This window comes from Muntiacus reevesi, chromosome 9 (genome assembly GCF_963930625.1).
Source record: "Muntiacus reevesi chromosome 9, mMunRee1.1, whole genome shotgun sequence".
In the NCBI taxonomy this organism is placed as follows: Eukaryota; Metazoa; Chordata; class Mammalia; order Artiodactyla; family Cervidae; genus Muntiacus; species Muntiacus reevesi.
In genome coordinates, this window is record NC_089257.1 from 3,107,749 (window position 1) to 3,133,425 (window position 25,677).

Sequence of the window (25,677 nt, forward strand, 5' to 3'; positions counted from 1 at the left end):
GGGCTGGTTAGATCAGGATTTCTTTTTATTCCTTGTTGGTTTAAAATGGCTAATCAGAATAAAAAATAAAAGGGCCTCTGTCTAGAGGCTGGGGTTGCCCCTATTTTTGAAGGTGAGAACCCAGGTATCCCATCTACCCAGCACCATACTGAGGTGGGCAGAGGGGGGCTCCCAAGGGACAGCTGGAGGGGCCTCGGCCTGCTGCTCCTTCTCTTAATCCCGTTTTTGGCATGTGATGAGAAATATTGCTTTTTGGATTCTTCTTTCCCGGCCTTGGGTTTAAAAGTAATGTTAACCGTGTGAACGGGGGAGGAGGGCTTTGAGGGGCCCGCTGGAGAGGCCCGCTCTGCTCCCTCCCCCCCAAGGGGGGGTCACCCCAATATTGTTGCTGGAGCTCTGCCAAGCCCTTCTTCTGACTGCCCCCCCCACCAGTCACAGGGCTGAGGCGCCCTCCCCAGGGGACACTAAGTGCCGCGGAGCCTGGAAAACCACTCTCCTCTCCAGGCCCTCCTCCGACAGACCCCACCCCGACTCTCCCAGCTCCTTCCTGACCACGCAGCGCGGACAGCTCGGGTGCTGTGTCCCTGGATGGTAACTGGGACCCAGAGCAGGAACCACAGGGAGGAGGGAGACTTCAGTGGCGTCTGCTCTCTCCTCCTGCTGGTCTGAGGAGCAGGAAGAGTAAGGGCCCCCTCACTCATCTCCCTCCCTCATCTTCCAATCCCAGGATAGATATATAATTTCTTTGATATTTATAATATATATATATATATATATATATATGTACACACACACCTGGTAACGCAGAAGAGGAAAAAAATAGAATCCGTAACAATAATAAAAAAAATTATTTCTGGTTTAAAAATGATCTGGTTCCCTCCAGGGCGAGCAATTGCACAAATGTCCACTGAGTCTGGTCCAGGGGGTGAGGGGGGCAGGGTCTTGAAAGGTGGAGGGGGATGCTACCCCAGTCTTGGGGCCCCAGCCCCCCTGCACTTTATGAAACACCCCCCCTCTCCTCGGAATCGGCGGTTCACACGTCCATGCGGGGAGGGCCCCTGGAGGAGGGGGTGGCCCGGGGGCCCTTTGGCGCAGGCGCGGAGGCGGCCCAGGCTCACACGGAGATCTCGTAGGTGGTGCCGCCCACCCCCGACACCTTCTTGACACCGCCCCTCGTGGGGCTGCTGAGAGGCGGCTGGCCCGGGCCGGGGGCGGCTGAGCCTATGCTCTTGGGCTGTCCGTTGGATTTGCTGTAGGCGGTCTTGAGCTGTACTTCATCTCTGAGAAGGAAAGGAGAGAGGGGTCAGTGTGGAGCACGAGACAGCCAAGGGACGCGCTTTCAAAGAGGCTGAGAGAAAAGGTGCCCTCTACACACGCCCTTCTGACGCGAACACCCCCTTTCATCTTGCTGTCCCGTTGACAAGCAGCCTGCTTCCCTCTCGCCCCTATTCACTGCTTCTCTCCAGTAGCAGCCACACTGTTCAGTTCCTCCCCGGCAAACAAACTGCTTTTTAGGTGGACGAGACTAAGGGGAACGCCCTCTGCTCAGTCTCAACAGGTGAGGCCCAGGCAGGCAGGCGGAGGACGAGGGCAAAGGCAGGGCGAGCCGGGTGCGCGCTGGAAGGCACCGGCGCCCCGAGGCCGCCTGCAGGCAGGACGCGGACACTTACTTGGGCGTCAGTAAGGGCTGCAGGGCCACTTCCTCCGTCTCGGGGGCGCCAGGGGGCGCTTTCTGGCTGCTGTAAGACACGGAGCGGCCCAGGTAGGGGGCGGGCGGGCCTGGCTCGGGGGATGCGAGGGCCCGGCCCCTCAGCCCATCCGGCTTGCCGAACCGGGGGGCCGCGGGGCGTGCCAGCGGCGCCTTGCCCAGGGGCGAGCGCTTGGAGTCGTCGGAGGAGGAGCTGGTGCGCGGCGCGTGGCCTGAGCCGGGCGTGCACTGGACGCCGGAGTCCCCCAGGCCCGGCTCCTCCTCGCGGCCGGGCGGCGGCGACTGGCGCAGCAGCTTCTCGCGCTCCTGCAGGGAGGCCACGATGTGGCGCGACAGGTTGTCGTAGCGGACAGGCGAGGGCTCGCGGGGCGCTGGGCCGCCGGGCGCCAGGCGGGGGTGCCGCTCGGCCTCCCGCTGCTGGGCCAGCCGGGCCGACAGGAAGGGAGACGTGTAGCCCAGAGGCGGCTCTGGCTCTGGGCCCGCCTGCACGGACTGGAAATCGGGGCTGTCGGAGGGCGTGAGCAGGCTGTCATAGGACAGGCTCCCGTTGCGTGTCTGGTTGGCCAGGCTCTTATAGGAGGTGGAGGTTGTGCCTTCGGAGCGGATGGACTGCAGCTGGCCCAGCTCGAAGCCCGTGCCCTGGGCAGACTTGAGGCTGGAGGAGCGCGAGCCGCTGGACAGCGGGTCAAAGGGGAAGCCTTTGCCGAAGGTGGGCGAACGGAAGCTCTCGGGCTCCAGGCTTGGCTCCGAGCGGTAGCTGGGATGGCGGCTGCTCTCTGCGATGGAGGTCGGCTCCTTCAGGCTGTCCCCACGACTCAGCTGAGGGAGAAAGCAGAGCCGGCTCTCAGCTGCCCCTCCCGCGACAGACTCGAGGCCCCAGAGCCCAAGGAGTCCGTCAGAATCAGTGTGTGTCATGCGCCAGCAACATGCTTAGAGTTCACCTGCATTCTCTCATTCAACCTGAGGCTCATCTCTGATTAGGAACAAATAACCTCTCATTGTAAGACGCAGGGAATGAGGCACAGAGAGGTTAAGGAACTTCTCTGTGACGGTGCAGCTGTTCTGAACTCAGAGCTGAGGCTGTCCGAGTGCGCCCACCCAGGGGGCCACAGGGCCCCTCTGGGGTGACAGACCCACGTCAGGGAAACGCGGCACCCCTAGCGCCGACACGGAGCAAACGTCTGTGGTCTCCTCTCCCTGCGGTGCTTCCTGCCCTCCTCCCGTCCCCGTGCTCCCAGAGCAGGTGGCCTACATTGCAGCCCTGCTTCCTGGGGAGTGCTCAGTACCTTGGCGCTGGACGAATGCGGCATGGCGGCTGACGCGCTGCTGCTGCTGTAGCCTGGCCGGTACTTGTACATGGTGGGCGTGGGGGGGCTGTCCTTCCCCAGCAGGCTGCTCTCTGCAGGGAAGAGGCCCAGGGTGCCACCTTATAAGCCACTCCCTTAACTTGGCTACAGGTGCTTAAAGTACAGGGGAGATGAGGTAGGCGCAGATACACTGCGCCAAAGGGAAGGCCCAGGAACACACACGAGTCGGCCGAAATGAAGACTGGAGACTCAGACCAGCCCGGAACCGCCAGTGAGTGAGCGCAGAGACCCTGGGACGCTCTCCGGTCTGTCCAGAGGCCGGCGGTACACGGACGGCCCTGTCATGGCCGTGGAACCCCCTCCCGCTGTCCGCAGAAGTGGCTCAAACACCGCTTGCTGGGTTTTCTCAGTCACAACACAGCGGCCTCCCCCAGCCCTTGCCATCTCTGCAGTGATCTCACTCCTGCCGCACTCACCCTCGTTAGTGGCCAGGCTGAGGTGTGTCCGTAGCCCCGTGTAACGGCTCAGGTCCGGCTTAGGCGGGGGTGGCGGCTCCGCATCTGCTGACTGGCTTTCTGTTACCTCCAGGCTGCCTTTAGACTGGAGAAATGAGGCAGAAAGGAGCGTCAGGGCGACTGGAAGTATGAAACTGGTGGGGGGGGGGGTGCGTCATCATGTGCTTCTCAACTAGGCAAGGAGAAGCCAGTCACTCTGGGGACGGTGCTGGAGAGAGAGAAGTTTTCCTCAACAAGGGTTTCATTCTGCCATTTATTTCCAGCAACAACTACTTGTTGAGCTCCTACCATCCATAAGCTCTATGTTAAGTCCTAGGAAGACAAGCAAAGGAATAGACTCAATCTCTACTGTTAATGAACTTAAAATGTAATGGGAGAAGAAGTTACATATCTAAGTAACTTACGACAAACCAGAAAGTGGTAACTACATTAAGAGATTTAAACAAAGCAAGCTTCCACCTCTGCCATGGATGCGGCTCCCCGAGGTACCCGGCGTTACTCCTTGCAGCCCTACCTCAGTCTCCTCAGCTCCCCCTGGACGCCATGGGGGCAGCTCCCCGGGGTACCCGGCGTTACCCCCTGCACCCCTACCTTAGACCTCCTCAGCTCCCCCTGGATGCCATTGTCCATGATCTTCACGGTTATCTGGCCATCTGACACTTCGGGTCGAAGGAAGGGTGGTCTGATGACAATTGTCTTCTCTTTCTTTGGTCTCCCCAAATACCTGAGTGTCAAGAGTGAGAGGGCTTTTATTCAGTCATTCAAAACTATCTATTGGCTGCCTACCCTGTGGCAAGCACTTTCACAGATAGAAGAAACAGTCCTAGCAGGCCAGGGAAAGACCAGCATTGAACTAATTTCTTCGATTCTATGAAGTACAAGACCGAAAGCAAGGCAAGGCCTCTGGGCAGACACACCCAGCTCGAGGCACTCTGGAGTAAATCTCCTCCTGGCCTCTCCAAAGGGAGCACCACCTAAAGAATGCATTATGGAGAAGGAAATGGCAACCCACTCCAGTAATCTTGCCTGGAAAACCCCATGGACAGAGGAGCCTGGCAGGCTACAGTCCGTGGAATCACAAGAGTCAGACACGACTTAGCGACTAAACCATCCACCACTACAAAGTGAATATATGCCTAAAGATAATGTGTGAAAAGGATATTTGCCATATACTAACTAGTTTTTTGGTGGGAGGGTGGGAGTCAAGGAAGACTTGGGGTTATTTTTTCATCAACTTCCATTTTATACTTATTTATAATGGCCATTATTTTTACTAATACTGTAAAACTATGGAAATGAATAAAATACTAAAAGTTTCATATAAAAAAAAATAAAGAATGCACTAAACTCACAGGGTCTGAAGGTCAGCACTTCAGCACTCCCCATTCTAGGAGAACCCACCCTAAAAGGCAGCCCCCCACCCCAGAACCAACCCAAGGACGACGGGCGTGTGTGACCGAGGGTGAGCGCTGGAGCACGGGGTAGGCGTACCTGGGCGCCGGGGAGCTGCAGAGCACACGGCTGACGTTGTTACAGCAGCCATTGGTGAAGGGGTTCACACCTCCCCGGAACTTACCCGTAACCTGGACAGAGGGACAAAGGGCCAAATCAGTCCCAGACAAGGGGACCATGACTTCCAGAAGCCAAAACACCCATCGGTGACAACTTACTGTGCACCCACTACCTGGGAGGCATAAAAATGAGTAACGCACAATCCTGCCGTAAAGAAGCGCGTGTCTGTGGTGACTGCGAACGGGAACTCAGGTCAGGGTCATCAGTTCTATTTCTGGGTCTACCTCACGGTACCTGTCTGACCCTAAACATCAGTTTCTTTATGGAAAGTGGGGATCTCTATGTAAGAGTAAGCAGGTAAGGTTAGCTGCTATTATGTGCAGGAAACTAACTACAAGCTTCCTGAGGGCTGGCCCAGGTCTTTACTGTTTCTATCGGCTCAGAGCCCAAGTCGTCCAGTACCAAGGACACAGTCTATAAATGCTTATTAACTAAGACACGGCCTGTTCTCATGCTTACATGAGGAACGTGGACACCTCATCACAAAAAGTACACACTAATCCCGGGGTCGAGAGACAGAAGCCCGTCTCCTCCCATCACGGCCTCCCATCACGTCTCCTCCTACCTGTTCATTGGTGGTGCGTCCCCTGGCCACCAGCACCACGTGGAACCCCGTGAGGCCAGCGACCGGGATGAAGAACAAGCCAGCCACACACATCACGGCCATCCTGAAGCCAGCGGTCAAGGAGAGCAGAGCCCCGCGGCCTGGCCCGCCCCGGCCCCTACTGTGGCCGCCTTCCCTGTGGCCCCCACCGCCACGGGCCCCCACCTGCTCCCTGCCTCGTCCCCGCCCCGCAGGCCCTGAAGGATACGTGACGGCCGTACGGACCCCGGAGAGCTCCTCCAGGTGGTAGAGGACGTAGAGGAGGCCGAAGCCAAACACACCCGTGATGTGGGCCGTCAGGGAGAGCAGGAAGAGGAAGAAGTAACGGTAGTTTCGGCGTCCGATGCAGTTGTTCACCCAGGGGCAGTGGTGGTCAAACTCCTGTGGGCGAACAAGGCAGGCTGGGGCCACGAATGACGCCACTTTCGTCAACAACAGCAAAACTAAACGCCGCTTTTAGCAGTGTGATCACGTTCACCGTTTAGTTGCAAAATGTAAGAACAGACTCCTGCAGTTTATCTATCGATCTGTTGGGCTTCCCAGGTGGGAAAGAATGGTAAAGAAGCCGCCGGCCAAGGCACAGACATAAGAGACGTGGGTTCCATCCCTGGGGCGGGAAGGTCCCCTGGAGAAGGAAACGGCAACCCGCTCCAGTGTTCCTGCCTGGAGCATCCCATGGACAGAGGAGTCTGGGAGGCTACAGTTCAAAGGGTTGCACAGAGTCAGACACGAATGAAGTGACTTAAGACATCAATCTGCAACAAAGACCTTCCATAGGTTGATCAAAGGCCAAGGCCATCTCTCAGTTTATCCTACATGACCAAGGAACTCTGACAGGGACAAATGTCAGAGGCTTGCAAATACATTAAGATTTTTCTTTTTTAAAAAAAGAGGCTTGGAAAGAAAATCTAGTAGGCAACTGCTTATAGCTAAGTAAAAATGGAGTGGGAAAAGGGTTAAAAATAAAAGCCAAGGAATGCAGAAGGACAGAAAGAGAAATATAATTGTACAATTTGTTCTGTGTTTTTAATTTGAAAATTGCTCGTTTTTTAGTTTTTCTCCGCATATAACCGCTCTCCCATGCTGTGTCAGCTCCCACTGGATACAAAGCGCACCAGCTACGTGCGCGCACGGACCCTCATTTGCAGCCCTGCCGCTGAGGTCGCCTCGAGCACTGGGCAGAGCTCCCCATGCTGCACCGTGCGTCCTCATCGGCTACCTGTGGTGACACGTGAGCTCAACAGCGTGACGGCGTGAGAGACAGAGAGAACACCGACCAGGACAAGTAACCTTCCAGAAGCTGGGCCAGGTGTGCGAGAGCCTGCGCCTGCCCACCCGGGGGCCCTCCCGCAACAGGACACGCACATGCCACCTCTCCCGCGTACATCGCTGCCAGCACTCTGGCAGAGCGAGAACAGCCCCGGGAGCCGGCCATGGCCCAGAGCCCACAGGACTCGGCCGCCGCGTCCCGCCGGCGCTCACCTCCACACAGTTGTCGCAGACGCTGCAGTGGGAGCAGCGGGGAGGCCGGTAGAAGCGGCAGGTGGCGCACCACTTCATGCGCACCTGGATGCCCTTGATCTCCACGGTTTTGTAAAGGGGCGCCCGGAAGTCGTCTTCTTTGTCTTCATCCTCTTCAGCTGCAGAGAGGAAAAGTTCCTGAGAACACGGCTGTGCTGCAGCTGTCCTAGGCACTGGGGACGCAGTGATACGCCTTCAGGGAATGCGGCCTAATGGCGAGGGAGACTAGGAACCGGTAGTTCTAACGCTGTGAGATCAGCTCTTTATACAACACCGTGGAAATGAGGAAGCAATTTATTCTACACTGGGAAAAGCGGTTCAGGAGGATGACTCAGAGGCGGCTCTGATATGGATAGGCTGAGATTCTTGGTTTACATATTATGAGTATTATTTCAAAAGAAGTAGATGATTTACATATCAAAGTACATATATAATGAGTCTGCATAACAGTTCAATATTTACAAGTACACGACTGAACTACAGCAATCCAAACAGGGAGAAACGAGCCAGCGTGAAGCTCCTCTCCACGCACAGAGCCACTGGCCAAAGGTCTCCCCCGGCTCCCCCATGTCAGTGATGCTTCTTGGTCCCAGACATTCTCCTTACCTGGACGCCCTTTCAATCTTCAGCTATCAGAAACTCACACAGCAGAAAGCAATACAACACTATAAATCAACTATTAAAAAAAAAACTCAACACCCCACTTCAAAACTTAAACATTATTTGCCTTCATCTACAGTATGCAACTTTCATTAAATTATTAATCTAAAAAAAAATGCCTATGGGAAGGAAAAATTAAATAAGTGATGGTGAAGTTTTCCAATTTACTGAGTAAGGGAAATGCTAACAACATAACTAAGTGAAAAAGTACAAGGTAAAGAACTATACAAACTAAAAGATCCCATTTTGAAAACAAAAACAGATATGCATATATGTGCTACAGGTGCATGGTGCGTATAAACATTATATGTATATAATACATTTCAAAATAGTGACTGAAAGGAAAAATATGACAATATAATAGTAGTTATCTCTGGGCTGTGAAATTACAGGTGACATTTATCTGTTTTGTGGGTTTCCCTTGTGGCTCAGCTGGTAAAGAATCTGCCTGCAATGTGGGAGACCTGGGTTCAATCCCTGGGCTGGGAAGAATCCCTGGAGAAGAGAAACGTTGCCCACTCCAGTATTCTCGATAAGGTAACTGGCACATTTAAGAGAAAAATTAGATGTCATCAACAACAACCGTCAGCATCAATTTCTCTTTCTACCTTATTCCACCAATGCTGGTCCTCACTCTCGCCTTCTATTCCAGAAACAGCCTAGCTCTGTGAGCATCACCCTTCCAACCAGGAGAGGACAGCATCTCTTCCTCCGGGTCACTCAATTACCCGCTTTCCTCAACTTCAGTTTCTCTGTCTTCTCTGGTTCTACCTCCTTATGCTACCGACACACTAATGCCTTCTGTATCAGGAAACAAACGAGACCCTTCCCTCTCACCTAAGACACTCCACCTTCTGCCTTCTCTGCTTAACTTCTTGAAAGAATAACCTTAATCCTCACGGACGCTGCTCCCTCATTTCCTATTCACTGCCTTCCGAAACACTGCAGCTTTGGTAAGTTAACTGTCTCTCTCCCCCATACATAAACACACAATTAAAACTGTTCTTGTTGGGAATTCCCCAGTGGTTCAGTGGTCAGGACTCAGTGCTTTCGCTGCTGGGGCTTGGGTTCAATCCCTGGTCAGGGAACTAAGATCCTAGAAGCTGCACAGCAGGACCAAAAAATAAAGAATCCTGTGTGTGTGCTGTATTTTTTTTTGGCCATGCCATGAAGCTCTGCGATCTTAGTTTCCCAACCAGGCACCGACCCCATGCCTCCTGCAGTGGACATGCAGAGTCTTAACTACTGAACAAAAGGGACATCTCGAACAATTCTTATTAAGATCACTAATTTCTTAGTTACTAAAACAATGGGCAGCTTGGAGTTTCCACACTACTGAACTTAATTTCTGATACCACCAACCATCAGCTGTCTCATGAACTTCCCTTAGCCCCCACTCTGTCCAGGTTCTCCTCCTCCTTTCTTTTCTTGCTCAGTCCCTCCTCAACAGCTCCTCCTCTGCTCATTATTAATCAAGGCTGGTCAGGCTGACACCCGTTCTTTCCTAACCTCATTCTACTTTCTCTAGACAATCTCACTCCTGCTGCTGACAAAACTGCATGGCTGAGGGCTCTGCCATGAGCCTCACTACTGAGTTGCCACTGGGTAACTGCACCTGAGCGACCCATTGAAGTGAAGTGAAAGTCACTCAGTCGTGTCCAATTCTTTGCAATCCCATGGACTATACAGTCTATGGAATTCTTCAGGCCAGAATACTGGAGTGGGTAGCCTTTCCCTTCTCCAGGGGATCTTCCCAACCCAGCAATGGAACTGGGGTCTCCTGCTTTGTAGGCAGATCCCTTACCAACTGAGCTATGAGGGAAGCCAGAACGATCCATTCAGTATCTCAAATTCAGCGTGTCTGAGATGCTCTGTCTTGCCTCCAAAACAGCTCAGCGTTCCTGTAACCTGAGTCTTAGTTCTTAAGAACCAGTGTCCAACCTTCTTTTAAGTTAGGAGCAGTGGGACCAGCCTAGACAACAGCTTTACCCTCTCACTCTCACCTAACAAGTGATTAGTCATGAAAAATTCTCCCGGGTCTAAATCTGTAAATCCAGCTTTGAATTCAAGTTCATCTGGTTTGCATTACTGAAGTAGCCTCCCAAAAGGTATCTATCTGTTCTTACAAGAATTACTTCTGTGAAAGGAAATCTGATCCTGTGATTCCTCCAGTTCAAGACCTCTTGCTGTCCAAAGGAAGAAGTGTAATCTGTGTAATACACAGCCTTTCACACTTGGCTCTGGTTTACCTCTGCGCCCCGCCCGACCCGGTGCTGTCTCCCGCCCACCGCACTGTTTCCTGGTCACCGTTCAGTCACATGCGGCTTCCTCTGCCTCCAGTGCCCACCCCGCCCATGCTCCACTTGGGAAGGTCTTCCCTCCCGCCCTCCAGCAGCATTTTCCCCATTTACCTGGGCAGGCTAAGTGCACCCTTCCCAAGGTCCCACAGAACCTTGTTCATGCTCCCATTACAAGTTGTATCACAGTGTTACTCTCTGATTCACCTTAGATATTATCAAAGCTAGCAATAATGCCCAACCCATATGCCTGAAATAAATTTCTGCTGAATGAGTAACTGAAAACCAGAATTGACCCAAAGTGGATCACAGGCCTAAAAGTTATAAAACCCTGACGTGCTTTTCACCATTAGACTACAGGAGCATCCCAAAATGCTAGATCCCGAAGGCCCCAGACCAATCGTGTATGCCAAAACTCATTTTTCTCAAAGGCAGTTCTGAGAGAGAAGAGGGAGCTCTTACCTCGAGGGAAGATCCCTGGGTCCATGAAGGTGGCCATGCTGAAGTTGGCCAGCACAAAGAGAAACACCACCGCATTGTAGACGGGCACTGCCGGCGACACGGACAGGCTCAGTCCCGGACAGCTGCACAGACGACACACACAGTGAGGGGCTGCCGCGCCACCGGGGCAGCGGCCGTGTAAAAGTGAGGGGTGCGCCCACACCCACATACGCAGCTCCTGCGGCTCACCTTCGCTGTCTCAAATTATCTTCATCCTCCCCAACAAGTGGGTCTAGTTTCCCAAGGAAATGCTCATTTTCGATCAAGGTACAAGACTCATACACCCTTGCACCGAAGTCTGTGTTCTTCAAATTCATTCTTACCCTTGTGGATTGCCACGTGTCATGGCCTCTGTCCTGACCACCTCTTAACCAGGCCCAGGAGCGAGGACTAAGAATGTAACCGACACCAGCTGCAGCCCTGCTCTGGGACAGCCCGAGGCCCCTGGACCTCTGGACCTCAGCCACGCCCCACTGACCCGCACGCTGGCCCAGAGCAGGGGACAACACCTGCCTCTCTGGCTCCAAATCACTCGCCACTGCTTAGAGCTTCGTCAGATCCATTACAGATACAAACATTCATCAGATACTTCACAGAATTTTATTCAACTAGAGGCTAGTTCTCAGGGTAAACAAAGGAAACCACTCATAGATACGGAAGGATACCAAAACCCTGAGATCAATAAATGAAGCAGAAGAGTGGAAGAGAAAAAAGAGAGAGAGAGAACCTTATCAGACCAAAGTGGCCCTAAATCCTGCAGGGAAAAGAAACTGGCCACACGTATCGAGGATTCCAGAGTTCAGACCACGAGAAGGCTTTAGGGAACTTCTTGAGAGTGAGCTGGGCCCTCAGCGTCTGTCAGGACAGACGTCTTAGGAATGCAGCCCACTCGCCCTTTCCCCGAGGATGGCTCCTGCTAGTGTCAGGAGAACAGCTGATTAGTTGCCTGCGGGGTCCCTGGTATCAAACACCCTCTCTTCCGGCTCAGCTCAGAAGAACTTCCCACTACAAGACAGTGGCTAAATACCCTAATCTGCTCTGTGGCTGAGAACTTAATCTCCAGAATTAGGCCAGCATCTGTCCTTGTCCCCCTTCACCCAGACCAGCCGGAAGGAGAGGAAGCGTTCACTGAAGGAAAGAGATGCCAGCAGAACAAGACAGCAACTGACTTGGGAGAACTAATTCACGGCAGGCGTGGATTCTGCTGAGAGCGGACCTGTCTCCATCCAAACAATAAGCACAGCCCTGAGCGGTGATTCAGGACGTTCAAAGAACAGAGCTCCTCAGTGAGGAACGAGCTAATGACAGGGCTTCCCTGGTGGCTCAGCAGTAAAGACTCCGCCTGCAAATGCAGGAGACGCGGGCTCGATCCCTGGCTGACAACGTCCCCTGGAGAAGGACATGCAAACCTTACTCCAGTATGCTTGCCTGGGGAAATCCCATGGACAGAGGGGCCTGGCGGGCTACAGCCCACGAGGTTGCAAAAGACTCGGATGCGACGGAGTGACAGAACAACACAGCGACAAGCTAACGATAACAGGCCAAACTGTCACAAAGCGTCTCCCAAGCCTTTACCATCACCATCTATTTATTCAAATTCCATTTAGCCAATCATTAAAGAAAGACTGAAGTAAATATTCACAATGCAAGGCTTTTTTGCATAGTAACTATCAGTTAATTCCACCTCTCTTGATGGGCCAGTACCTAACTGGGAGACAAAACCATGAAGCTAGGGCAAAGGCACTGATTTCAAGGAAAAACAGACCTCCAGTCACGGCTCTAGCTTTATTCTGTCAAAGTCTCCTACGGAAGCCTCTTCCTCTGGGGGCTGATTCAAAAAAGCTGACCCCACACCTTGGCAGGGCTTGGGGTGGAATATACAAGCAAGAAGGCAGAGTCTTCACCCAGCTCCACCCAAAGCGTGACCTCCTAGGTCCTCGGAGGGAGGGAGAGAGAGAAACTGAAAACCAGTCATCCAGGTCAGAGCCCCTCCCCGCTTCTGAGCTGTCACTTCAATTTCCGCCCAGGGAAGAGGAGAAAGGGTGACTCACTTGACTCCTACAGCCTGGGAAGATAATTAGAAGGGAAAAAGGAATTAAATCCTTAGAACACTGAGGTCTCTGTGATTTAAAAGTCTCATTCCTAGAACTGGCTACTGTGGCCTCTGGAGCTTCAGGAAAAGTAAGGGTCCCTCTGTCTCTGAGTGAAACTACGCTGACCAAGGAGGACACATCGGCCCCGTCACTAACATCAACCTTTCCGACCCCAGCCGGTCCTCAGTTTCTGCATTTCCAAAGCAAATCACTCCATTTCTTGGATATCCTGCTAACGACCTGCCCCTGGATAATGAACCTTACCCCTTACAACCTTCTGAATATCAATCCCTTCCAGCTGAAGTGTGTGACTCTAGCATAAAGTTCCCATCTCTGTTCCAAAATAAAAAATAAAAGTTCCAAAATAAAGCCGATCCCCACTGTGGCAAGTATCTAGAAAAGATGCAAATAACTCCACGGCATGGGCGAGCCTTGCTCCTAGATTCAAATCAAAGACTACTGCTTCCAACCTGAGCACTCCAGGTTGGGTACATCCCACCAAGGAGAGGCCTTGAGAGCGGGGCCTGCCCCTGCCATACCCCACATCCTGCCTGGCTCCGGGGGGGCTTGCCACTGCTACAGTACTTTGCCAGATTCCTAGGTGACCCCCCCCAAGTGGCCTGTCTCAGTCTGCTGCCTTGGATGGGAGGAGGTGAGGCCTGAGCTGAGGAGCTGTTGAGGCTTGTCCTCCGCCAACGGCGGTAATCAAAGAGCTCCGAGCGCAGGGAGTGGCGTCGCTCAGAAGGCTGGCTGACTCATGGGTGAGACTCCCAGACCTACACCACCCCAGGGAGAACAGGTTCTTCTGCCCGCCGCTCCAGCACTCCTGTTTCCAAAGCCAAATGAAACTGGGAGCTGCTGCTGCTGCTAAGTCGCTTCAGTCGTGTCCTACTCTGTGCGACCCCGTAGACGGCAGCCCACCAGGCTCCCCCGTCCCTGGGATTCTCCATAGAGTGGGTTGCCATTTCCTCCTCCAAAATTGGAAGAGTGGGTTTCAATACTCACAGTACTGAAAATCTGTCCCCCAGCCCTAACTCTTCCTATTATATATCTATATATGTGTGTAAAATTAAATTCCTGGTGAGAAAACTAAAGTAGGAGTCAAGAAGCTTTGGATTTCAATCCTGTCTTCATCAGTGCTTTGCTATTGTAGCCTTAGGTAATTTACAGGAAACTGCAAGCTTGTTACGTCAGCTACATCACACAGATAAGAGAATGAAAGAGACAAAGTCTGAGAAGAGCTTACGATTCCTTTTAAACTAGCTGGCTTAATATGAGCATTCACAAGATAGAAGAAACAAACAAAAAAACATTATTAACCATCTCCATCATCATCAATTATCATTCCAGCCCCACCTCCCTCCCTAACTGCACTTCCTCGGTACCAGATTCAAGAACACAACAGAGGTGTTTGCTCCTAAAGGACAGGTCTATGCATTCCTGCCATGCATAGCACCTACTCTGAGTGTATGCGGGAGTGTTCCTTGGCGATGAGGCAAGCCTAGAAAGAACATCCCACTTATTGCCCCGGGGGATCCTCAAGATTCCACGGAAAAACAATCCCTTCCCTTCTAGGTGGGTAAATTTCTCATGAAACACTGGATTTGTCCTGTCTTCTCCAGACTGTCAAGCAGCCGAGTACAAGACTCAGGACTTGGGTACGTATTCCTGGATGAGAAAACAACGTGGGAAGGAAAAGAACCGCCACTGCTCAATTAATGCCCTAGATCACGAGGCTGCTCCCACTCAAATCAGGTGCCAGCACCTCTGCAGTCATGAAAAAGAAACCCAGAGGGAGAGTCACCGAGGCTGCCCAACTCAGCAGGTGAGACGCTGGAGGGGCGAGCAGCAGAGATGGAAAAGGCGGAAGCGCCTCCATGGCTGGGGCCCTGGCAGGACCAGCACGGGTTTCTGGACAACCCTGACTTCCCTTCCTGCAGAGGATGACTCGCAGCCCAGACTTTACCCCCAGGCCTGCCCCGCCAGTTTTAGAAACAGACTCCTCAGACACTAGCTGACATAACTCCACAGCTCAAGGAGACTTCAGAGGATACGATTCAGTGACTTATTTCTAATGGTATTGCTAGGAGCCCTGAGGAGGGTCAGGGTCAGGGTCCCCAGGAAGGCAAAGAGGAGACACCCAGGGTCTGGGCCTCTATGCGCCAGCCTCTCTTGAACCAGAGTGGTCCTACCCTTACACTTTATATACTGGGTTCCACAGAAGAGCTCAGTGCAGGGGGAGGGCATATTGCTTAAATAAACTCTCTAGGTCAACTTCCTCATTATACAGAGAAGACAGAGGCCCGCAACAGCTAACCGACTTTACCAGAACCAGCTTCCCCAAACAGGGCTTATTCCTCTCCCCTGGAATTGCCCGCTGCTCATCACAAAAGGAGACTCAGCGAAGCCAGGTGGGGTCCAGGCCGGTGACCTTAAATGCAGGGTCTATTACCTAATCGGGACTGGGAGGTTCCTTTAGCAGGCCCCCAACTTCCCAAACAATGGAAAGAGTAAAGAACTACAGGGTCCCCGATCACTCCTGCTTAGTTTCAGTACTGGACAAAGGCTGTAAATGAGAGGCACCCAGGTCACGGGGGAGAGCTCAGCAGTTCTAGGCGAGCTCCTCTGGAGCAGAACTCACATCTTGCTGACCACACCCAGCTGCTAATTTCTGCTCCGCACTTTCCCTGCTGGACAAAGAAACATGGAGAGTGAACCGCACCTAGTTACTGGAAGCCTCCATGAACTACACCTGCCAGTCGGGAGGGCTCGTCCTCCTCCTCCCAGGCCTGGAGGCCCCAAAGGAGCTCTCACCTGGGGCCTGCCCCGGTGCGAGAACAGCTGCAGCCTGGTGAGGAGGGCAGGGCGGCGGCAGGGGCCGACTCAGGACCCCAGCAGGAGCTGGTTCCAAAAGTGCCTTCCTCTCGTCTACCTGAAAGCAGTCTTTTTTAGACTATCTATAGTTTTAAATGGAGAACTGAACCTCAGAAGGGACAGGGCGGTGTGGGAGAAGAGTGCTACCTCAAGCCAGGTATCTGCTTGCACAGGCGCTGCTTCAGTCAGCTGGAGGGGAAGAGACGAGCGCTTCAGAAGCCGCGCGCGCCAGGGGCGTGAGACAGACAGGGTGGCCATCATGTCCCCACCAAGTGGGCAGGGTGAACCCGTGGCCCGAGGAGCCTGCCGGGGGGACTTCTCACTTCGGATTAGAGGTAACAACGCCAAGTAAGAGTCAACCCTGTCCTCCAAAATCCTCTCTCCTAGAGCTGAGAGCGCAGGGAATAAGGAGGGCCCCTGACTTTGTGGCGCCAGGCAACAGGAAAGTAGGCTAAACGGCTTCAACTACCAGCTGAGAAAACGCCTGTGTCAGGACAGCTCTGTGTGGCAAAACTGGTAGAACCAGCCAAACACTTCAATGGCTCCAGAGGAGCAAATTAAGAACTAGGATTCTGCTCGCCCCAACTCAGGAATGGATGGGTTGAAAGAAACCACGGAGCCAGTCTCCAATCTCTTCACTTCCCGAAGGCTTTGCCTCTTAAAGGAAAAGACTCCCTCCCCTACTAGGTGGCTCGAAGGGTGTCAGATGAGTCTTGAACCTGTCCCTCCTGACAGCACCACAAATCCCACAAAGGTACTAAGATCCTAGGTAAACATCCCTCGGTTAAAACGCTGCTTCTACCTCGAGGTCATAACAGCAGAAACCAAAAGCAAGCCGGACACCAAAGACTCACTCCTCCTTTTTGGAAGGCAGGGCTGAACCCCTCAGGGACTCCACAGGTGTGCTCAGGCCCAAAGAGTCTGTGACCTAGTCTGCTCTTCTGAGGGGGAGGTGGGAAGCAGGATGATGCTCATACCTTAGATAACAGGTTCATTCTTCCCTTGTTTAAAAACCAAATAGAAAAACACTGCATTTACTTTACATCTGCATTATTACTCTTTTGGTCAAACAACCCACAGTTTTGAGAATTCCTTTTGGCATCAGAAGCTCTATTTGGAGGGAGGTGGTTCCTTCCCTCCTAACACAGACTTAATTTCTGTTCTACTTTCTCCCCATAACAGTAACTGCCCGCTTCAGTCATCCTTCAATGAATCCAAACTGCTTTTATTCCCGATCACTCCAATTCATCTTCTTCTTGCCAGCCACCTCACACTCGTTCTAACCAGCACCCCACAATTAGGTTTGGCCTGAATCACAGCAGAGTCAACCCCCCAGAAAATCTAGCATGCTCTGATTGTTCCAAGAGCTACAACTAGAACACCAACTCAATGACTCAACAGTTTAAGACTCAGAAGCCTAGCATATGTTAAATTATAAACAGGTAACAGTAAAAATGCTCACCAGGTGGTCGACAGCTGAAGTAACAGGGAAAAGAATGAAGATAAATCACTCAGATCCCCTCCAGTAACAAGCAGATTAAGAAAGGCTGAATATCCTAAGTGGGAAGTCTTTCAATGCCAACTCAACCGCTTTTCCTAAAAGGACCATGGAATAGAAGAAATGCCTGCCATTCCCTTCAGCAGGAAGCACTAAAGGAAGCCTCCTAGGACTCTCTTCAATGAAACCTGCTCTTTCCCAGCAGCCTTCACGTCTTCAGCTTTGGCCCTGAAGAATACAGAGAAAACCAGGGCTTCCCCGAGGGCCGAGGGCGGAGGACTCTGCCTTCACTGTGGGGGCCTGAGTTCATCCCCGGTCGGGAACCATCCTGCATGTCGCACAGCAGTTAAAACCACCACCACCACCACGAAAACCATCTGAGCAACACTAAAGGCCAAAACCGCCTCATTGGCAGACCTTCTAAATTGAGTTTGAGATTCTCCAGGACTGAGTTCCCACAATCGCAAATCTAAGCTTCAGTGAACCTGGGGAAAAGCCACGACTACTCGACCAACCTTCCGTCGAGTCCAGTTCTCACAGAACTGACTGCTGAGGCTGCTTCATCCTCTCTGGTGACTCCCTCCCACTTCCTTTCTAGCTCAGAATCGTCTAATGATGAAAATGGGTAGGAAAATAGGAAGACATCTGTGATTCCAGAGGAAGGGAGGCGGGAAAGGCAGAGGGTGGGCCTGGCCTTAACTCTTCTCACTACACCTCTGCGGTTTCCATTTACCTGTATTAGACCTCAAACACTCCCAGTCACTTGGCTTTGCAAGTAAGGAGCCAAACTCAAGAGGAAACATACCCCCTCCCCTCCCCACCCGCCCGATACCACTGCCGGGAGGAAACTCACGTAAAGGCAAAGAAGAGGGTCGTGGCTCCCACTAAGAAGATGGCGGCTGCTGAGACGGGAACATACTTGCTGGGTTTGAACCTCTTTGCAGACTCTGCGGGCATGTTGGAGCTCTGCTGGGAGATCTGCCCTGCCGCATAGCACAGGCCCACACAGCGGCAGAACAGACAAGAAAACGGGACGAGGGCGACCAGGGAGAGAGGAGGACCGAAGCAGACCAGGGACACAGAAAATTTAGAATCACCACCCTTCCCCCTCCCAAATAAAGCCAAAGGTCAAGAGATCTCCCAGGAAGGAAAGCACATGGGAGGGGGAAAGGTGATTCCAGATGACGAACCACCACCTCCCCAGAACGAGGCAGAAGGAGCGATTAAGAAACACAAGCGGCACAGTTTAAAAACCGGAGACACACAGGAGGCCGCACACAGGCAGACGGCCGCAGGTGGGGAACACGGGCAGCTGGGCAGGCCAGGGGACAGCACATGGAGGGAGGCAGGTCCTCCGCAGGGAAGAGGGGGAGACGGGGAGCACGGGGCGCCGCTGGCGAGGAGGGTGTCTTCGGAGGAGACACTGCAGCGCCACGACCACCTCACTCCCACGGAGGCGAGCGGCGCTGGGGGGGCCTGTGTTTCTAGTTCAATCCAAGGAGGGGCCTGGGGCCCCTGCCAGCTTTAAAGAGAAGCCGGCTTCACTGCGCTCCTCGTCCCTCTCAGGCAGTTTTCTCAACGCCACCACTCCCACACCTCGACTTCAGGGCTTGTCGTCTGGCAGTGGTGGTTTAATTTTATTTACTTTCTCTTGATGGCTAAAGCTGGGCAGCAGCTGTTACAAGGTTGAGTTGTAAATCCTTTTCTTTGAAGGGGGAGGGAAAACAGCCGAGAGAGTGTACGAGCGCAAGCTTGTCCGTCTTCAGTCTCTTCTTGTTACTCCCAAACCCTTCAAGGGCTCCATTTCCTGCAGAGTTCATGCAAAACTGAAGGGAAACACAAAATTCCCAAAGCCATGTTCTTCCCAATTAGCAAAATAAGATGAAGAAAAGCAATTCCACTTGATGATACTTTTGAAAGGTCACTGTGGATGAAAGCAAAACTCCCAAGAGGTCCCTGTTTCCAGGTTAGTCAGTGTCTCTGATCTTCTTTAATTTTGAACTTTCTGGATACAGAGTTCAACTGGGTTATGATGCCTCACCTGGAGAAAAACAAATACCTTGATCAGAGAATTTTTTCACGGCATTTCTCAGAACATTGAGGCTAAAACCCCAAAGGTAGTCTATTAAAACGTGCCCTTTGAAAGAAGATGATTTTCTACTTCACTATGTTTATGTGGGAAGGACTCTGAACTGGGAAGACAGTGGGCTCAGAATTCTTCCCTCTTCCAAGTGCTCTTCATTTTGAAGAAAAAAAAACATGGCTTCACCTGGCCTCAGATCATCAGAGAACTAGCTCTCGACACAGATGGGGCCCGTCCCACCTGACACCGATGGGCAGTAACAAATACCAAGAATATCAAAATCTGAAAACAAAGGCACAGCAGAGAAGGGCAGTCCTAGAAAAGAGATTTCCCTTTGAACAAAGAGAATATTTATTGCTACAATGAAAAAAGGAGGACAAAATTAGGACAGTCAGTCTCATTTCCTTTCTGCGTATGTCTCTCGCGCTCTTATCCTTCTATGCTTTTTAGTTACAACCTTAAGAGAGGCAAAGGCTGAATTTTTCCTCTTCTGAAATAACTTGTGAAAGGACCTGGATGAGAAATGTCCCTGCACTGAAAGGTGAGATGCCCTCTAAGAGGAACCGAGTCAACCACAGGGGCGGGTCTTTCTCTTCCCAAGTCAACAAGTTTCTGCTCCGATATTGGCCGAGTAGGAAGTCAAGGGACCCCACCTTCCCTGGTATGATTAAGAATAGCAATTATTTAAGTTGATGGTAGTAGCAAAATAACACTTTGGATTGTATGGGATGCTTTTCATCTAGTGATGTCAAAGCACTTAACTCACATTATCTGATGACACAGTTCCTTATCCCACTCCATAAAACTGAAGGTTAGAGAAGGCCTGAAGCCATCTACTAAGCAGTCAGGTTCAGAACTCACAGTTCACAGGCCCCTCTGCCAAAGCAAATCCTTCCTACCTTTCTAATCTAACATACTACCTGTCCACTGAAGACAACTTGGAATCTGCAGACCAAACATTTTACTTAAGGTTTTTTTTTTCCCTCCAAGAGGTGTGGTATCTCCCTGATACCAAGGACAGAGATGAAAATATCAGAAGTTTTGAATAGTGAAATATGAATGTACCCTGGAATCAATCACTTCCTCCTTTCTGTGGCATGGGAGACAAATCTTCCTTCAAGATGCACTCGCACTCTCTCTCACTCACACACACAAAATGTAGTTTTAGAGGGCCACACAGCATTATTAGAATAGATTGATTCCTAGAGGAATCAAAGCCCAACTTTCTGAATTTAGGCCTCAGTAACTTTGTTAACAGTGAGGAGCAAATCCTTAGTTTGCAGACAGTACTTTCCTCTCAAAGCCTCAAAGATTAGAAAAGATGAAAAATTGTGCTGCTTATATTTTATCTAGGGTAGGATATCATTTAGATACCATATGTTATTTCAGATTATATTTTTCTGACAGGAAAAAAGTCACATGGGCTAATATTGCCAAAGTAATTAGAGTCATAAAAGGCCAGGCCATTTGGGGAGGACAGTACTGGGAAACAAAAGTGATCAGCCTAAGATATTTAGAGAATATATATTAGAAGTGACACGACAAAACCTAAGGAAGCACTGGGTCTACTAAAGACACACCCGGTCAGAGCAGAAGGATGTTCTGTGAGTAACCGAGATGAGACGGCAGGGTGAGTGTGGTTCAGCAGAACCAGCAGTCTGGACCCATATCAGTACGACAAAGGTGGACAAGCACGTGGATGACACCGTCAGGCACAGAGTACTCTATAGAAGGTGACCACGTATACAGAAAAGAAACTATAGAATGTGTTGTTTCACGGCTTTAAGGAAAGTTTAACACAAGTACCTCCTTAAAGGGGTGAATGGATTGGGCAGCATGACTGACAGCACAAGTCCTGTTTGTTAAGATAAAGTGGTATAATAGTATAATACTGTAAATCCGAATACAAAGTTATCAGTATATGAAGAATAATCAACATGTCAAGATACCCGCTGAACAGTCAAAGAGAGGTTTAATATGGGCGTGATGGTTATAAACCGAGGTAGCAAAGTACGTGGCAATACAAATCTTGCAAGTATTAGGTGGGTTTTATAAAGACTAGGTGATAATGACTACTCTTAAGAGATTTAATATTGTACAAAGGGATCCTGGGATTAAAAATAATAATAATAAGGGAGACGAATATAAGGTCAACCTAGACAAGATGGCATTAACCAAAAAGTGAAAACTCTTGACACTGTCTAGAGGATAACATATATCTGATCCCACACCTCCTTCCAGAACTTTGTCACTTTTTACTTCTCATTTCGACGTCTCCATTTGGCCAGGTCGGTGAAACACTTTCAACCTTCCTGCCCCACAGGATTTCTATAGGCAAAATAATGGCCAGCGCAGTGGAGCTCCCACTTGTGAAAAGTACAAAGTACTGGAAGCAGGGAGCTCCGGGCTGGTGGGGGTAGGGATGGAAGCGGGCGGATGCGAGGGGACAGGTAACAGGATGAGGCTTGGGCCAGAACAAGGGACAGCAGAGCGGAGCGAGAGAGTCGAGACGCAGAGGGAGAGCGGCGCCCAGTCCCCACCCCGGGCCCGGGGCGCCGAGGGTCGCCGTCCGGGGCAGGGCCGGCCCACACGGAGAGGACGCGGTCGGCAGCCGCAGGGCCCCCAGGGACTGAGGGGGCCCGCGGGACGCGGGCCGGGGGCGACGGGGGCCGGGGTCCCCTCATGACCCGGCCCTGAGGGGAGGCCCGGCCTCTGCCGGTCGCCCTTCTCCGGGGCCCGAGGGTCCGGCCGCGGGCGGAGAACCTGGCCCGGACACGGAGCGGGGCCTCCCACCGCCTCCCCTCGCCGGTCCCCCTTCCCTAGAGGTCACGCTCCCCTCCCACCCCCAAGCCCCGCACTTCCGCTTCCGCAGGGGCCGCCGGCCCCGGCACTCACCCGCGGCCAGCTCCGCGTCGCCGCCGCCGCCTCCCGGCAGTGCCGTCCGGCCTCTGAGAGGCAGCGCGCGGCCCCCGCACGCTCCGCGCCCGCCCCTCGACGCGCGCGCCCGCCCGGCGACGCTCGCCTACCAGCCGGCGCGCGGCCGTTGCCCTCAGGGCCGGGTCGCCCGCCCTCCCCGCGCTCCCATTGGCTCCCGGCACCGGGCGCGCGCGTTGCGTCTCGCGCGCGGCGCGTTTCTCTCATTCATGCGGCTCACGCCGCTGCGCCCGCCCCCGCGCGCGCTCCCATTCACCGTGCGGCCCCCACCCCCACGCAGCCCTAGGGCGTGCGCGCGCACCCCGGCGACCGCGGCGACCTCGCGGCCTGATTGGCTGCGGGAGCACAGCGCCGCGCCACGCGAGAACACACGAGAGCGCGCGCGCGCAGGGCCGTCGGGCTCCGCCGGCGACCGCCCGGGGAGGGTGGGCGTACTTGGGGGGAGTCAGAAATGGGGGAATGGCCGGGCGAGTAATCCCCCTTTCCTGCGTCCCGCTTTCTGCCCCTCCTGTATAGACACAGAAATCCTCAGGAGCAAAATATAGTTATATGTGTCTGCTGAAAGTTCTCAAGAACAAGCGGCCACCCTCCCGAATTCGCCAACCCCCCCCCTCAATAACTGTGGTACGAGCCAGACAGGCTTCTGAGGTAACCAATCACCCTCGGACCCCGGCGTATTCCTGTTTCAGCCCCTCGGTGCATTGGCCAACCCCCGGCCACCCCGCCCCTTTTTGACGGCAAAAACTTTATTTAAAACAATCTTGACGGAACCGTCCCCAGTCTTGAGAGTACCCCGGTACCAGCAGAGGTCCAGAATGATGGCAAGGCTTAGGCTGTCGCTTCCGCCTGGAGGGTCTGCCGCGACGGGAAGAGTCAGTTTAGAGAACGAGTTAGTGTTAGTCACTCAGGCGTGTCCGACTCTTTGTGACCCCCGTGGACCCGCCAGGCTCCCCATGTCCATGGGATTCTCCAGGCCAGAATACTGGAGTGGGCAGCCGTTCCCTTCTCCAGGGGATCTTCCCCTCCCAGGGATCGAACCCAGGTCTCCCACGGATTCTTTATCAACTAAGCCACCAGGGAAACCCAAGAATACTGGAGTGGGTAGCCTGTCGCTTCTCCAACGGCTCTTCTGACCCAGGAATCGAACCGGGGTCTCCTGCATTGCAGGCGGATTCTTCACCAGCTGAGCCACCAGGAAGGTCCAGCCAAAGGCCCGGGAAGAAGAGAGAGGAGAGCGGGCACCAGCCTTGGGGCCCCAGGGCCACCCATGGGAGGAAGGCTCCGGGAGTGCGCGCGCAGGCAGCAGCGGCCCCTGGAGTAAGAGTTTCAGTTCAGTTCACTCACTCAGTCGTGTCCGACTCTTTGCCACCCCATGGACTTTAGCCCACCAGGCTCCTCTGTCCATGGAATTCTCCAGGCAAGAATACTGGAGTGAGTAAGCCCTTCCCTTCTCCAGGGGATCTTCCTGACCCAGGAATCAAACCCAGGTCTCCCACATTGCAGGCACATTCTTTACCATCTGACCCACCAGAGATATGTGTATAACTCAGTGACTTTGCTGTACACCTAAAACTCAGTTCAGTTCAGTCACTCAGTCGTGTCCGACTCTGCAACCCCACGGATGACAGCACTCCAGGCCTCCCTGTCCATCACCAACTATGGGAGCCTGCTCAAACTCATGTCCATCAAGTCGGTGATGCCATCCAATCATCTCATCCTCTGCCGTCCCCTTCTCCTCCTGCCTTCAATCTTTCCCAGCATCCGGGTCTTTTCCAATGAGTCAGTTCTTTGCATCAGACAGCCAAAGTATTGGAGTTTCAGCTTCAGCATCAGCCCTTCCAATGAATATTCAGGACTGATCTTTAGGATGGACTGGTTGAGCCTCACTTAATTCCCTTAGTGTTTCGCTATAGCACAGGGGCTGAAGCCCTCTTGCCTAATCTTAGGCAGTCTGGAAATACAGGCAGGAAGGAAAAGGTTCTCCAGAAGGTCCTGTCCATGGCTAGCTGCTGGCCAGTTCTACCTAGATCTCAGCGCCACATTTTGCCCTAATTAGTCCTACACAGCTGTGAACCCAAGAGCAAGGCCGGTGTTCTCTCCTGATTTAGACCAAGGCCATTTTCTGCTCTGGCTATTACATAATAGTCTTTCAAAAAAAGTGTTCCACCAGCCAGTTCTCTGAAGCCAAGGTTTCTCACCTGTGAAGTGTGATTCTAAATCCTGCTGTCTGTCCTCGGCTTTGGTGTCAAATGTCGCTGGTTTAACTGCTCTGATGTTTAGCAGTTAAGCGGCCAGGGAAAGGAGGTCTACCTTCTGTTTTCTGAGGTCTAGTCTAGTTCCTTTTCTGGCATGGCATGTGTTAACAGGCTGTAGTTCATTCTTGCTAAAGGCTTCATCTACCATTTTTTGCAGCACACTGTAGAGTTCTCTTAATGACTGTGTATATTTTAAAAATGAAAATTTTTTAAACTTTCTACCTTATGGTAGGTAAAGTTAAGGTATTATTGGAGATAAAATATTTGTAGAGGCTTTTCTATTTGTAGACCAACTTAATTTGTTTCCTTAGGGAAAGATAAAATTTCATTTATCTATATTTTTCTTGGGTTTCTTGTTATTATTTTTTGGCTACATGGCACACCTTGCAGAATTCTGGTTCCTCAGTCAGGGATCGAACCTGCACCCCCTGCACTGGAAGTATGGAGTCTTGACCACTGAACCACCAGGGAAGTCCCTTTTCTTGGACTTTTAAGACTTCATTTCTCCAAGTTCACAAATTAGGCATTTTCCTTTTCCCACTTTCAACAGTCTAAGAACCTATAAATTGTTTTGTCTCTTAGTTAGACAGTGCTAAATGGGAATAAGCATTGGACATTCCACTGACCAACCACATATACTAAACTCCCCTAGGACACTGGATTACTGAATGCCAAGCTGTTAGCTGGATGAGTACTGACAGTGGCATAATCACTATCCCAGGGTTTAGAGAGAGAGTCCATTTTCTTTTCCAATTTTCCTTAGGATTGTGCAAGACATTTCCTGGAAAGGATGTTTAATAGAACACAAGATTTAAACTGATAGTCACTTCTGAAAAGTATTGCAAAGTAAAATCTAGACTAAAACAATGAGATATCCAGACCACCAAACTTCAAATAAATTACTTTGCTATGTATGTCAAGTAATATCTCATAGTTTTTTCTTGTGTAGTTTATCGGTACTTTTTCAAAGTATCTATACTTTTTTATCCTCTCTCCCAAAGATTCCTCAATCTCAGATCCAATCTAGATGCTCAAGTAAAAAATGTGGGTATCACCTCTGATTTCACGTGCTTTTCCTTACCACTCTTATCAGCAAGTCCTATCAATTTTACCTCTGAAATCTCCTGAAGCAATCTACTCAACTCTTTCTGTTGCCCTCTTCTGAATCATCAATTCTCACACTGACCCTACCTCAAAAGTCCAACTTGTGTTCTTGCTTCTTTTCTTGCCTCTAGAATCCATTTTTCTGCCTGGC

At 51.9% G+C, this 25,677-nt stretch overlaps 1 protein-coding gene across 1 annotated transcript; it reads right to left on the reverse strand.

Moving 5' to 3' along the window:
* Window positions 1-2: 2 nt before the first annotated feature.
* On the reverse strand, window positions 3-22,316 carry ZDHHC5 (zinc finger DHHC-type palmitoyltransferase 5). Its single transcript, XM_065945443.1, has 12 exons — window positions 22,129-22,316; window positions 18,004-19,191; window positions 10,647-10,768; window positions 7,189-7,346; window positions 5,915-6,087; window positions 5,668-5,770; window positions 5,022-5,113; window positions 4,122-4,254; window positions 3,492-3,615; window positions 2,995-3,107; window positions 1,671-2,527; window positions 3-1,280 (listed from the first exon to the last, which is right to left on the reverse strand). Exons 2-12 carry the CDS (start codon window positions 18,105-18,107, stop codon window positions 1,115-1,117), a joined length of 2,145 nt encoding a protein of 714 aa, XP_065801515.1. The 5' UTR covers window positions 18,108-19,191; window positions 22,129-22,316; the 3' UTR covers window positions 3-1,114.
* Between the last annotated feature and the right edge of the window lie 3,361 nt (window positions 22,317-25,677).